At 45.1% G+C, this 12,870-nt stretch overlaps 1 protein-coding gene across 1 annotated transcript in view; it reads left to right on the forward strand.

The window, feature by feature from the left end:
• Positions 1 to 12,870, forward strand: part of LOC110515190 (butyrophilin-like protein 10) — a 138,387-nt gene that overhangs the window by 47,099 nt on the left and 78,418 nt on the right. Inside the window, exon 3 of the mRNA XM_090185650.1 lies at positions 12,415 to 12,699. Within this exon, the coding sequence (XP_090041776.1) occupies positions 12,415 to 12,699 (285 nt within the window). The remainder of the gene's footprint in view (positions 1 to 12,414; positions 12,700 to 12,870) is intronic.

Here is a 12,870-nt window from a genome sequence, read left to right on the forward strand (position 1 = left end):
ACTAGACACTCTACCATGCTGCTGTTAGATTGGTAACCAATACTAGACACTCTACCATGCTGCTGTTAGATTGGTAACCAACACATCACTGTATATCAACACTAGACACTCTACCATGCTGCTGGTAGATTGGTAACCACCACTAGATACTCTACCATGGTGCTGTTAGATTGGTAACCAACACTAGACACTCTACCATGCTGCTGTTAGATTGGTAATCATCACTAGACACTCTACCATGCTGCTGTTAGATTGGTAACCAATACTAGACACTCTACCATGCTGCTTTTAGATTGGTAACCAACACATCACTGTATATCAACACTAGACACTCTACCATGCTGCTGGTAGATTGGTAACCACCACTAGATACTCTACCATGCTGCTGTTAGATTGGTAACCAACACTAGACACTCTACCATGCTGCTGTTAGATTGGTAACCATCACTAGACACTCTACCATGCTGCTGTTAGATTGGTAACCAATACTAGACACTCTACCATGATGCTGTTAGATTGGTAACCACAACACATCACTGTATATCAACACTCTACCTAGCTGCTGTTAGACTGGTAACCAAGACTAGATATTCTACCATACTGCTGTTAGATTGGTAACCAACATTAGACTCTTTACCATGCTGCTGTTAGATTGGTAACCAATACTAGACACTCTACCATGCTGCTGGTAGATTGGTAACCAACACTAGACACTCTACCATGCTGCTGTTAGATTGGTAGCCAACACATCACTGTATATCAACACTAGACACTAGAGGTCGAACGATTAATCGGAATGGCCGATTAATTAGGGACAATTTCAAGTTTTCATAACAATCAGAAATCAGTATTTTTGGGTGCCCATTTAAAAAAAAAATGTTTACCTTTATTTAACTAGGCAAGTCAGTTCAGAACACATTCTTAATTTCAATGACGGCCTAGGAACGGTTGGTTAACTGCCTTGTTCAGGGGCAGAATGACAGATTTTCACCTTATCAGTTCGGGGGACCCAATCTTGCAAACTTACAGTTAACTAGTCCAACGCTCTTACCACCTGCCTCTCATTGCACGCCATGAGGAGCCTGCCTGTTACGCGAATGCAGTAGAAGCCAAGGTAAGTTGCTAGCTGGCATTAAACTTATCTTATAAAAAAACAATCAATAATAATCACTAGTTATAACTACACATGGTTGATGATATTACTAGTTTATCTAGCGTGTCCTGCGTTGCATATAATCGATGCAACGCTGGGGTATGATTTAACAAAAGGGCATTTGCGAAAAAAGCACAATCGTTGGACGACTGTACCTAACTATAAACACCAGTGCCTTTCTTAAAATCAATACACAGAAGTAAATATTTTTAAACCTGCATATTTAGCTAAAAGAAATCCAGATTAGCAGGCAATATTAACCAGGTGAAATTGTGTCATTTCTCTTTCGTTCATTGCACGCAGAGTCAGGGTATATGCAACAGTTTGGGCAGCCTGGCTCATTGCGAACAAATTTGCCAGAATTTTAAGTAATTATGACATAACATTGAAGGTTGTGCAATATAACAAGAATATTTATACTTAGGGATGCCACACGTTAGATAAAATACCGAACGGTTCCGTATTTCACTGAAATAATAAATGTTTTGTTTCCGTATTCGACCATATTAATGACCAAAGGCTCGAATTTCTGTGTGTTATTATGTTATGATTAAGACTGATTTGATAGAGTAGTCTGACTCAGCGATGGTAAACAGCAGCAGGCCCGTAAGCATTCATTCAAACAGCATTTTTGCCAGCAGCTCATCGTAAGCACAGCGCTGTTTATGACTTCAAGCCTATCAGCCTAATGGCTGGTGTAACCAATGTGAAATGGCTAGCTAGTTAGCTGGGTGAGCGCTAAAAGCGTTTCAAACATCACTCGCTCTGAGATTTGGAGTAGTTATTCCCCTTGCTCTGCAAGGGACGCGGCTTTTGTGGAGCGATGGGTAATGCTGCTTCGAGTGTGGCTGTTGTCGATGTGTTCCTGGTTCGAGCCCAGGTAGGGGCGAGGAGAGGGACGGAAGCTATACTGTTACACTGGCAATACTACAGTGCCTATAAGAACATCCAATAGTCAAAGGTATATGAAATACAAATGGTATAGAGAGAAATAGTCCCATAAATACTATTTTAACTACAACCTAAAACCTCTTACCTTGGAATATTGTCTCATGTCTCATGTTAAAAGGAACCACCAGCTTTCATATGTTCTCATGTTCTGAGCAAGGAACTTACTTACTTCTTATCAATGACAACGGTGTCATATAATTAGTACCGGAAGGTGGTGGATCTCAGAGTCCCTAATCTTCCCAAAAACCACCAACCCTCTCCTGCCCTTAGTCGGTCTGCTAGGTACCACCCCATACATACTTCTAGGAGCACCCACAGTGATGAACGGTCGGGATAGGGAATCTTCGTTAAGGAGGTAACCCCCGGACCCTGTTGGTACTCGGTTCTTCTCCTAACTCTGTGTGTGATCAGCAGTGCTTATATGTGTACATACCTCTTTGCAGTGGGTAACGTGGACCCAAGTGACTCTCTCAGCTATTCTAATGGCAAAGGCGGTGGTTAACAGAACCTGGAATGGGCATTCCCAACGGGACTGCTTCCAGTCTTTTCTCCTCAGGGACTGGATCCACACCCAGTCTCTTGGTTGGATTGAGTGAATCACCTTCTTGGACATACGGGTTTGGTCTTCTCATGTGTTCTGCTATTATATCTTCAACTTCTGTGTCTACCTATTCTGGTCTCTCTAACTCTGGCATTCTATTTGTTCTACCTGATTAGCTAAAATGTCATCCATTATTTATAGAAATAGATCCTAGTAAACCAACTCTAGGGATAATATCTTGACCTAATATTTTAGCTACCATAATCGTGTCCGCCAAGTAAGTTGGAAACGCTTCTACCCATTTGCTATACTTATCTATTATTGTTGAACACACCTTTTTCCCCACACTTCAGAATAGTTCAATTAAGTCCATTTCCAAATGTTGGAATGGATATTCTACGATCTTTAAAAAAAAAAAAGGAGTTATCCCCTAGGCAACTAAGTCTTTCCTAACCTGCAATGTTTCCTAACCTGTTCTATCACCTGGTGTTTCCTAACCTGCTCTACCATCCTGCCACTAAGTCTTTCCTAACCTGCAGTGTTTCCTAACCTGCTTGATCACCTGGTGTTTCCTAACCTGCTCTACCATCCTTCCTCCCTGTTGACACATGGCTCTGCCCATGTGTCAATATTGCTGCATATCTAAACAATGACTTTGGTAAGATTAGTAAATTATCCTTATGTCAGACCTTATCTTGTAGGATTGCTCCTTTCATTTTCCACATGTCCAATTCTCCCTGGGGCGTTAGTTTTTGTCTATCCTGTAACAATTCTCTGTCAAGTGTCTTATCTTTAAGATTTATCTGTGCTGCTTTGTATGGTTTTAAATGCATATGTGCTGTCTGTGTGTAAATAGTAACCTTTCTCTCCTTTCTTATTTCGCAGGCTCTAGTCAATTTCAGCCTGCTGTGCAGAATATTTTCTGGGCAATGTTTCAGTGTCTAACACCTTAGTTCCTGAAACCAACTAAGCTTTCGTTCCCCTTTTAGTTAGGGTAACAACGACTTTCAACAAAATCATCATATCTTTTCCTAGCGAATGTACTAACCATACACTTAAAATTAAAATACCTGTCTCTTCTGACTTTTCATATTTTTAAAACCAACAGAGCCGACAGTCTCTCCATGAATTAATATCCTAAAGCTAAGCGAAACAATATCTCTTCCCCTTTTATTCTTATTCTGTCTTTTCTGTCTGTCACGGTATTATTTCTGTCCCCCATTTCTCGGGAGAGCCTTACACTCTGCCATCTAATCCTGTTTATATTTTAACTATGCTGGTCTCCACTCAGTAACTGTTATCTACCCATTCTGTGTCACTTCTATCTTCTCTCCTCCTGCTACTCCCAACCCATCAAGGTCTCAGCAGGGCTTCTCCGTCTGCCCTTCCTTCTGTCTGTCGCTCTTTCTTATAACAGTCAGTATCAAATATGGGTTCCTTTTCCAAATATTGACTAAATGTCTCACTGTCTCCCTGTCTACACTCATGCATGGATTGTTAGAAAAATCAAAAAAAAATCAAGATGCCTATGGTAGTAATCTCTAAGATTATTATAGTTGATAAAGTTTCTCGATACTCTCAATGATCCTGGATCACCACAGATATCATATATCCCTGTCCTGTTGCCTTAGAATATGTCCTAAATATTTGACATAAGTCTACCATTATTAAACTTATTATTGCTAACTTCATAACCTTATTCAACAACAAACTATAATAATTGTAAGGGTTTTCCTCCTCTGAGGAGGAGAAGCGAGAAGGATCGGAGGACCAATGCGCAGCGTGGTAAGTGTCCATGGTTTTTTAATAAGAGAAACTCAACATGAACACAATACAAAACAATAAACGTGGCAAAACTCGAAACAGTCCTATCTGGTGCAGAGAACACAAAGACAGGAAACAACCACCCACAAAACCCCAACACAAAACAAGCTACCTAAATATGGTTCCCAATCAGAGACAATGACTAACACCTGCCTCTGATTGAGAACCATATCAGGCCATACATAGAAACGGACAAACTAGACACACAACATAGAATGCCCACCCAGCTCACGTCGTGACCAATACTAAAACAAGGAAAACACAAAAGAACTATGGTCAGAACGTGACAGTGACAGTACCCCCCCCCCCCCCCCCAAGACTCCAACCGCACAACCTAAACCTATAGGGGAGGGTCTGGGTGGGCATCTGTCCGCAGTGGCGGCGCTGGACGTGGACCCCACTCCATCATTGTCTTTGTCCACCTCCTTAGCGTTCTTTGAGTGGCGAACCTTGCCGCCGACCTTGGCCTAGGAACCCTAACAAAGGGCCCCACTGGACTGAGGAAGCTCATGACCGAGGGGTAGCTCATGACCGAAGGGTAGCTCATGACTCAGGGGTAGCTCAGGACTGAGGGGTAGCTCAGGACTGAGGGGTAGCTCAGGACTGAGGGGTAGCTCAAGCTTGTTGACGGCTCTGGCAGCTTCTGGCTGACTGACGGCTCTGTCAGATCCTGGCTGACTGGCGGCTCTGGCAGAACCTGGCTGACTGGCGGCTCTGGCAGAACCTGGCTGACTGGCGGCTCTGGCAGAACCTGGCGGCTCTGGCAGAACCTGGCTGACTGGTAGCTCTGGCGGAACCTGGCTGACTGGCAGCTCTGGCGGATCCTGGCTGACTGGTAGCTCTGGCGGATCCTGGCGGCTCTGGCGGATCCTGGCTGACTGGCGGCTCTGGCTGATCCTGGCGGCTCTGGCGGATCCTGGCTGACTGGCGGCTCTGGCGGATCCTGGCTGACTGGCGGCTATGGCGGCTCCTGGCTGACTGGCGGCTCCTGGCTGACTGGCGGCTCTGGTGGCTCCTGGCAGACTGGCGGCTCTGGCGGCTCCTGGCAGACTGGCGGCTCCTGGCAGACTGGCGGCTCCTGGCAGACTGGCGGCTCCTGGCAGACTGGCGGCTCTGGCGGCTCCTTGCAAACTGGCGGCTCTAGCAGCTCCTTGAAGACTGGCGGGAGACTCTAGCAGCTCTGGACAGGCGGGAGACTCTAGCAGCTCTGGACAGGCGGGAGACTCTAGCAGCTCTGGACAGGCGGGAGACTCTAGCAGCTCTGGACAGGCGGGAGACTCTAGCAGCTCTGGACAGGCGGGAGACTCTAGCAGCTCTGGACAGGCGGGAGACTCTAGCAGCTCTGGACAGGCGGGAGACTCTAGCAGCTCTGGACAGGCGGGAGACTCTAGCAGCTCTGGACAGGCGGGAGACTCTAGCAGCTCTGGACAGGCGAGGCACACTATAGGCCTGGTGTGTGGTGCCGGCACTGGTGGTACAGGGCCAAGGGCATGCACCTCAGTGCGAGTGCGGGGAGGAGAAACAGGGACTACTGGGCTCTGGACACGCACAGGAAGCCTGGTGCGGGGGGCTGCCACCGGAGGGCTGGTGCGTGTAGGTGGCACTGGATAGACCGGACCGTGCAGGTGCACTGGAGCTCTTGAGCACCGAGCCTGCCCAACATTACCTGGCTCGATGCCCACTCTAGCCCGGCCGATACGAAGAGCTGATATGTACCGCACCGGGCTATGCACCCGCACTGGAGACACCGTGCGCTCTACAGCATAACACGGTGCCTGCCCGGTCTCTCTAGCCCCCCGGTAAGCACAGGAAGTTGGCGCAGGTCTCCTACCTGGCTTCGCCATACTCCCTGTGTCCCTCCCCCAAGAAATTTTTGGGGCTGACTCTCGGGCTTCCATCCACGCCGCCGTGTTCGTCTCTCCAACTCCATTCCCCTATAACCTTCCTCGCACTGCTCCAGCGAATCCCAGGCAGGCTCCCGCACTCTCCCTTGGTCGACCGCCCACCTGTCTATTTCCTCCTAAGTCGTATAGTCCATACTTCGCTGCTCCTGCTGCCGCTGCCTGTCACCACGCCTCTTGGTCCTGTTGTGGTGGGTGATTCTGTTACGGTTTTCTTCTGTCAAAAGAGAGGACCAAAATGCAGCGTGGTTATCTTTATACATCTTTTAATGAAATATACAAAACAAGAAACGTGAAAAACCGAAACAGCCCTATCTGGTGCAACAAACACAGAGACAGGAACAATCACCCACGAAACACTCAAAGAATATGGCTGCCTAAATATGGTTCCCAATCAGAGACAGCGATAAACACCTGCCTCTGATTGAGAACCACTCCAGGCAAACATAGACTTTTCTAGACTACTATACTAAACAACAATCCCATAACCTACAAAAACCCCTAGACACAACACACCACATAAATACCCATGTCACACCCTGGCCTGACCAAAATAATAAAGAAAACACAAAATACTAAGGCCAAGGCGTGACAATATATTATTGATGTTATTATTTAGGTCTCAATATTAGCTCCAATTCTCACAATCTATGTGTCTGTTTCTATAATCTGTTATTAAACTTAAATCTCACAATCTATGTGTCTGTTTCTATAATCTGTTATTCTACTTAAATCTCACAATCTCTGTGTGTGCTCTACTGTTATCATACTTAATCTCACTTAGTGCCGTTAGTCCTAGACTAACATAACTTACTTTACTTTATTTCGCCTTCTAAATTACTACTGTATTTCAAACAGTTTTACTTTTAGGTCTTACTGTTAGAAATCGCGCAGGAGGAGATTGCCGCCGTTTTACGGTCACCTAACAATTGTGGGGTTTTTTTTTCAATATATTTGTAAATTATTTTGTACATAATGTTTCTGCAACCGTATCTTACGGAAGAAAAGAGCTTCTGGATATCAGGACGGCGATCACTCACCTTGGATTAGACGAAGATATCTTCAACAACAACAACAACAACAAGCAGGACTCACACGATATTCTCCAAACACCCCACAGGGCAGACATCCCAATTATTCGCAAAAGGAAGCGACGCAGAGGACGAAGAGCCGGCTGCCTCCTCCCCCCTCTTCTCTCTCTATCCCTCTCCTTCTCTCTCCTCCCCTCTCTTCTCTCTCTCCTTCTCTCTCTCCCTCTCCTTCTCTCTCCTCCCCTCTCTTCTCTCTCTCCCCTCCTCTCTCTCCTCCCCTCTCTTCTCTCTCTCCCCTCCTTCTCTCTCTCTCCCTCTCTTCTCTCTCTCCCTCTCTTCTCTCTCTCCCCTCCTTCTCTCTCATCTCCTCTCTTCTCTCTCCTCCCCCTCTCTTCTCTCTCCTCCCCTATCTTCTCTCTCTCTCCCCTCCTTCTCTTTCCTTCCCTCTCTTCTCTCTCTCCCTCTCCTTCTCTCTCCTCCCCTCTCTTCTCTCTATCCCTCTCCTTCTCTCCCTCTGTCAGACAGTATAGTGTATAATAATATGACTGATGGCTAGCATCTCTCTGTCCTCTCTCATCCCCTCATCTGTCACACCCTGACCATAGTTTGTTTTGTATGTGTCTATGTTAGTTGCTTGTGTCAGCACAGTTCTTAGGATAGCTTCACGGTCGTTATGTGTTTATTTGGTTTTGTACAGTTTACTTCGTGTTTTTTGTCGTCATCTATTAAATGATGCATTTTGTTCCGCTTCTTACGACGATCGTGACATCATCGCTCACTCTGTCACCCTGAGGGGGAGGAGGAGAAGAGATGGAAGAATGCAGCTATAATGTAATACTATGTAATAATACCGACACAGGACGGGAGGCTCCGGACCCGCAAATACAACTAGGAAAGCTGCCGTTACCGTCAATATTACTCGCCGACGTGCAATCATTGGACAATAAACTAGACGAGGTACGATCACGAATATCCTACCAACGGGACATTAAAAACTGTAATATCTTATGCTTCACGGAGTCGTGGCTGAATGACGACATGGCTATTCAGCTAGCGAGATACACGCTGCACCGGCAGGATAGAACAGCACACTCCGGTAAGACGAGGAGGGGCGGTCTGTGCATTTTTGTAAACAACAGCTGGTGCACAAAATCTAAGGAAGTCTCTAGATTTTGCTCGCCTGAAGTAGAGAATATTGTGATAAACTGCAGGCCACACCACCTAGAGAGTTCTCAGCTATACTTTTCGTGGCTGTTTATTTACCACCACAGACAGATGCTGGCACTAAGACCGCACTCAGTCAGCTGTATAAGGAAATAAGCAAACAGGAAACCACTCACCCAGAGGCGGCGCTCCTAGTGGCCGGAGACTTTAATGCAGGGAAACTTAAATCAGTTCTACCAAATCTCTATCAACATGTTAAATGTGCAACCAGAGGGAAAAACATTCTAGATCACCTGTACTCCACACACAGAGACGCGTACAAAGCTCTCCCTCGCCCTCCATTTGGTAAATCCGACCACAACTCTATCCTCCTGATTCCTGCTTACAAGCAAACATTAAAGCAGGAAGCACCAGTGACTCGGTCTATAAAAAAATGATCAGATGAAGCAGATGCTAAACTACCGGACTGCTTTGCTATCACAGACTGGAACGTGTTTCGGGATTCTTCCGATGGCATTGAGGAGTACACCACATCAGTCACTGGCTTTATCAATAAGTACATTGAGGACTTCGTCCCCACAGTGACTGTACGTACATACCCCAACCAGAAGCCATGGATTACAGGCAACATTCGCACTGAGCTAAAGGGTAGAGCTGCCGCTTTCAAGGTGCGGGACTGTAACCCGGAAGCTTACAAGAAATCCCGCTATGCCCTGCGACGAACCATCAAACAGGCAAAGAGGGCTTGCGTCAATACAGGGCTAAGATTGAATCCTACTATACCAGCTCCGACGCTCGTCGGATGTGGCAGGGCTTGCAAACTATTAGACTACAAAGGGAAGCACAGCCGCGAGCTGCCCAGTGACACGAGCCTACCAGACGAGCTAAATTACTTCTATGCTCGCTTCGAGGCAAGCAACACTGAGGCATTCATGAGAGCATCAGCTCTTCCAGACGACTGTTTGATCACGCTCTCCGTAGCCAATGTGAGTAAGACATTTAAACAGGTCAACATACACAAGGCTGCGGGTCCAGACGGATTACCAGGACGTGTGCTCCGTGCATGTGCTGACCAACTGGCAGGTGTCTTCACTGACATTTTCAACATGTCCCTGATTGAGTCTGTAATACCAACATGCTTCAAGCAGACCACCATAGTCCATGTGCCCAAGAACACAAAGGTAACCTACCCTAAATGACTACAGGCCCGTAGTACTCACGTCCGTAGCCATGAAGTGCTTTGAAAGGTTGGTAATGGCTCACATCAACATCATTATCCCAGAAACCCTAGACCCACTCCAAAGATACAGCATACAATATTCAATCACAAATTATGTGGTGGCGGGCTATAGTGCAAAAAACACATATCCTCACAGAAGGTGACAGACTCACTCACTCAGTGTTGTTGTTTTTGGGACCCATGTTGTCCAAAAAGTTGTACTTTTGACTCGTCTGTCCACAACAAGAGAACATATTTTTGGATGTATAATAATAATGCCAAGAGTGTACAAAGCTGTCATCAAGGTTATTTGAAGAATCTCAAATATATTTAGCTTTTCAACACTTTTTTTGGTTACTACATGATTCCATATGTGTTATTTCATAGTTGTACAATGTAGAAAATAGTAAAAAATAAAGAAAAACCCTGGAATGAGGTTTTGTTCTAAAACGTTTTCCCGGTGGTGTATATTCTTTCGTTATTTGGAAATATCGATTATATCGAAGGTTTTGGTTGAAGATCTGACAACATTCAAAGTAGAAAAATCATCAGAAAAAAACTTTTTCACTGTACTTTTATCTTGTATCTGTGTAGGTGCTGTATCTCAGCCAGTGATCTGTTTTATCTTGTATCTTGTAGGTGCTGTATCTCAGCCAGTGATCTGTTTTATCTTGTATCTGTAGGTGCTGTATCTCAGCCAGTGATCTGTTTTATCTTGTATCTGTGTAGGTGCTGTATCTCAGCCAGTGATCTGTTTTATCTTGTATCTGTAGGTGCTGTATCTCAGCCAGTGATCTGTTTTATCTTGTATCTGTGTAGGTGCTGTATCTCAGCCAGTGATCTGTTTTATCTTGTATCTGTGTAGGTGCTGTATCTCAGCCAGTGATCTGTTTAACTTGTATCTGTGTAGGTGCTGTCTCTCAGCCAGTGATCTGTTTATCTTGTATCTGTAGGTGCTGTATCTCGGCCAGTGATCTGTTTTATCTTGTATCTGTAGGTGCTGTATCTCAGCCAGTGATCTGTTTTATCTTGTATCTGTAGGTGCTGTATCTCAGCCAGTGATCTCTGTTTTATCTTGTATCTGTAGGTGCTGTATCTCAGCCAGTGATCTGTTTTATCTTGTATCTGTAGGTGCTGTATCTCAGCCAGTGATCTCTGTTTTATCCTATAACTGTGTAGGTGCTGTATCTCAGCCAGTGATCTCTGTTTTATCTTGTATCTGTGTAGGTGCTGTATCTCAGCCAGTGATCTCTGTTTTATCTTGTATCTGTGTAGGTGCTGTCTCTCAGCCAGTGATCTGTTTTATCTTGTATCTGTGTAGGTGCTGTATCTCAGCCAGTGATCTCTGTTTTATCTTGTATCTGTGTAGGTGCTGTCTCTCAGCCAGTGATCTGTTTTATCTTGTATCTGTATCTCAGCCAGTGATCTGTTTAACTTGTATCTGTGTAGGTGCTGTATCTCGGCCAGTGATCTGTTTTATCTTGTATCTGTAGGTGCTGTATCTCAGCCAGTGATCTCTGTTTTATCTTGTATCTGTAGGTGCTGTATCTCAGCCAGTGATCTGTTTTATCTTGTATCTGTAGGTGCTGTATCTCAGCCAGTGATCTCTGTTTTATCCTATAACTGTGTAGGTGCTGTATCTCAGCCAGTGATCTCTGTTTTATCTTGTATCTGTGTAGGTGCTGTATCTCAGCCAGTGATCTCTGTTTTATCTTGTATCTGTGTAGGTGCTGTCTCTCAGCCAGTGATCTGTTTTATCTTGTATCTGTGTAGGTGCTGTATCTCAGCCAGTGATCTCTGTTTTATCTTGTATCTGTGTAGGTGCTGTCTCTCAGCCAGTGATCTGTTTTATCTTGTATCTGTGTAGGTGCTGTATCTCAGCCAGTGATCTCTGTTTTATCCTATAACTGTGTAGGTGCTGTATCTCAGCCAGTGATCTCTGTTTTATCTTGTATCTGTGTAGGTGCTGTATCTCAGCCAGTGATCTCTGTTTTATCTTGTATCTGTGTAGGTGCTGTCTCTCAGCCAGTGATCTGTTTTATCTTGTATCTGTGTAGGTGCTGTATCTCAGCCAGTGATCTCTGTTGTATCTTGTATCTGTAGGTGCTGTATCTCAGCCAGTGATCTCTGTTGTATCTTGTATCTGTGTAGGTGCTGTATCTCAGCCAGTGATCTCTGTTTTATCTTGTATCTGTGTAGGTGCTGTATCTCAGCCAGTGATCTGTTTTATCTTGTATCTGTATCTCAGCCAGTGATCTGTTTTATCTTGTATCTGTAGGTGCTGTATCTCAGCCAGTGATCTCTGTTTTATCTTGTATCTGTAGGTGCTGTATCTCAGCCAGTGATCTGTTTTATCTTGTATCTGTAGGTGCTGTATCTCAGCCAGTGATCTCTGTTTTATCTTGTATCTGTGTAGGTGCTGTATCTCGGCCAGTGATCTGTTTTATCTTGTATCTGTGTAGGTGCTGTATCTCAGCCAGTGATCTCTGTTTTATCTTGTATCTGTATCTCAGCCAGTGATCTCTGTTTTATCTTGAATCTGTATCTCAGCCAGTGATCTCTGTTTTATCTTGTATCTGTGTAGGTGCTGTATCTCAGCCAGTGATCTCTGTTTTATCTTGTATCTGAAGGTGCTGTATCTCAGCCAGTGATCTCTATTGTTGGAACTAAAGACTGGGGGGTGGTCCTGAAGTGTGAGTCTGGAGGCTGGTTTCCTGAACCTGAGATGGAGTGGCTGGACAGTTCTGGAACCATCCTCCCTGCTGATGGACCTCCAGAGAGACACAGGGACTCAGAGGACCTCTACGCTCTGAGACGACATGTCACTGTGGACCAGACTGACACCAACAGGTTCACCTGTAGAGTTCAACAGCCGGAGATCAATCACCTGAAGGAGACTGAGATTCATGTCCCAGGTGAGGTCTTCATTGGTTAACCCAAATACCTGAGACCTCTAGTTAATTAGACTAGTTAGTGGAGGACGGTTTCCTAGGGGATGACCTTATTGGTCTGTTCAGTAGTATGTATAAATGATGCTTTACTTCCTGTACAGTATATATGTAGTGTTGTAATGGTTTGACATGGCT

This window comes from Oncorhynchus mykiss, chromosome 9 (genome assembly GCF_057628025.1).
Source record: "Oncorhynchus mykiss isolate SJ-2025 chromosome 9, ASM5762802v1, whole genome shotgun sequence".
Taxonomy (NCBI): Eukaryota; Metazoa; Chordata; class Actinopteri; order Salmoniformes; family Salmonidae; genus Oncorhynchus; species Oncorhynchus mykiss.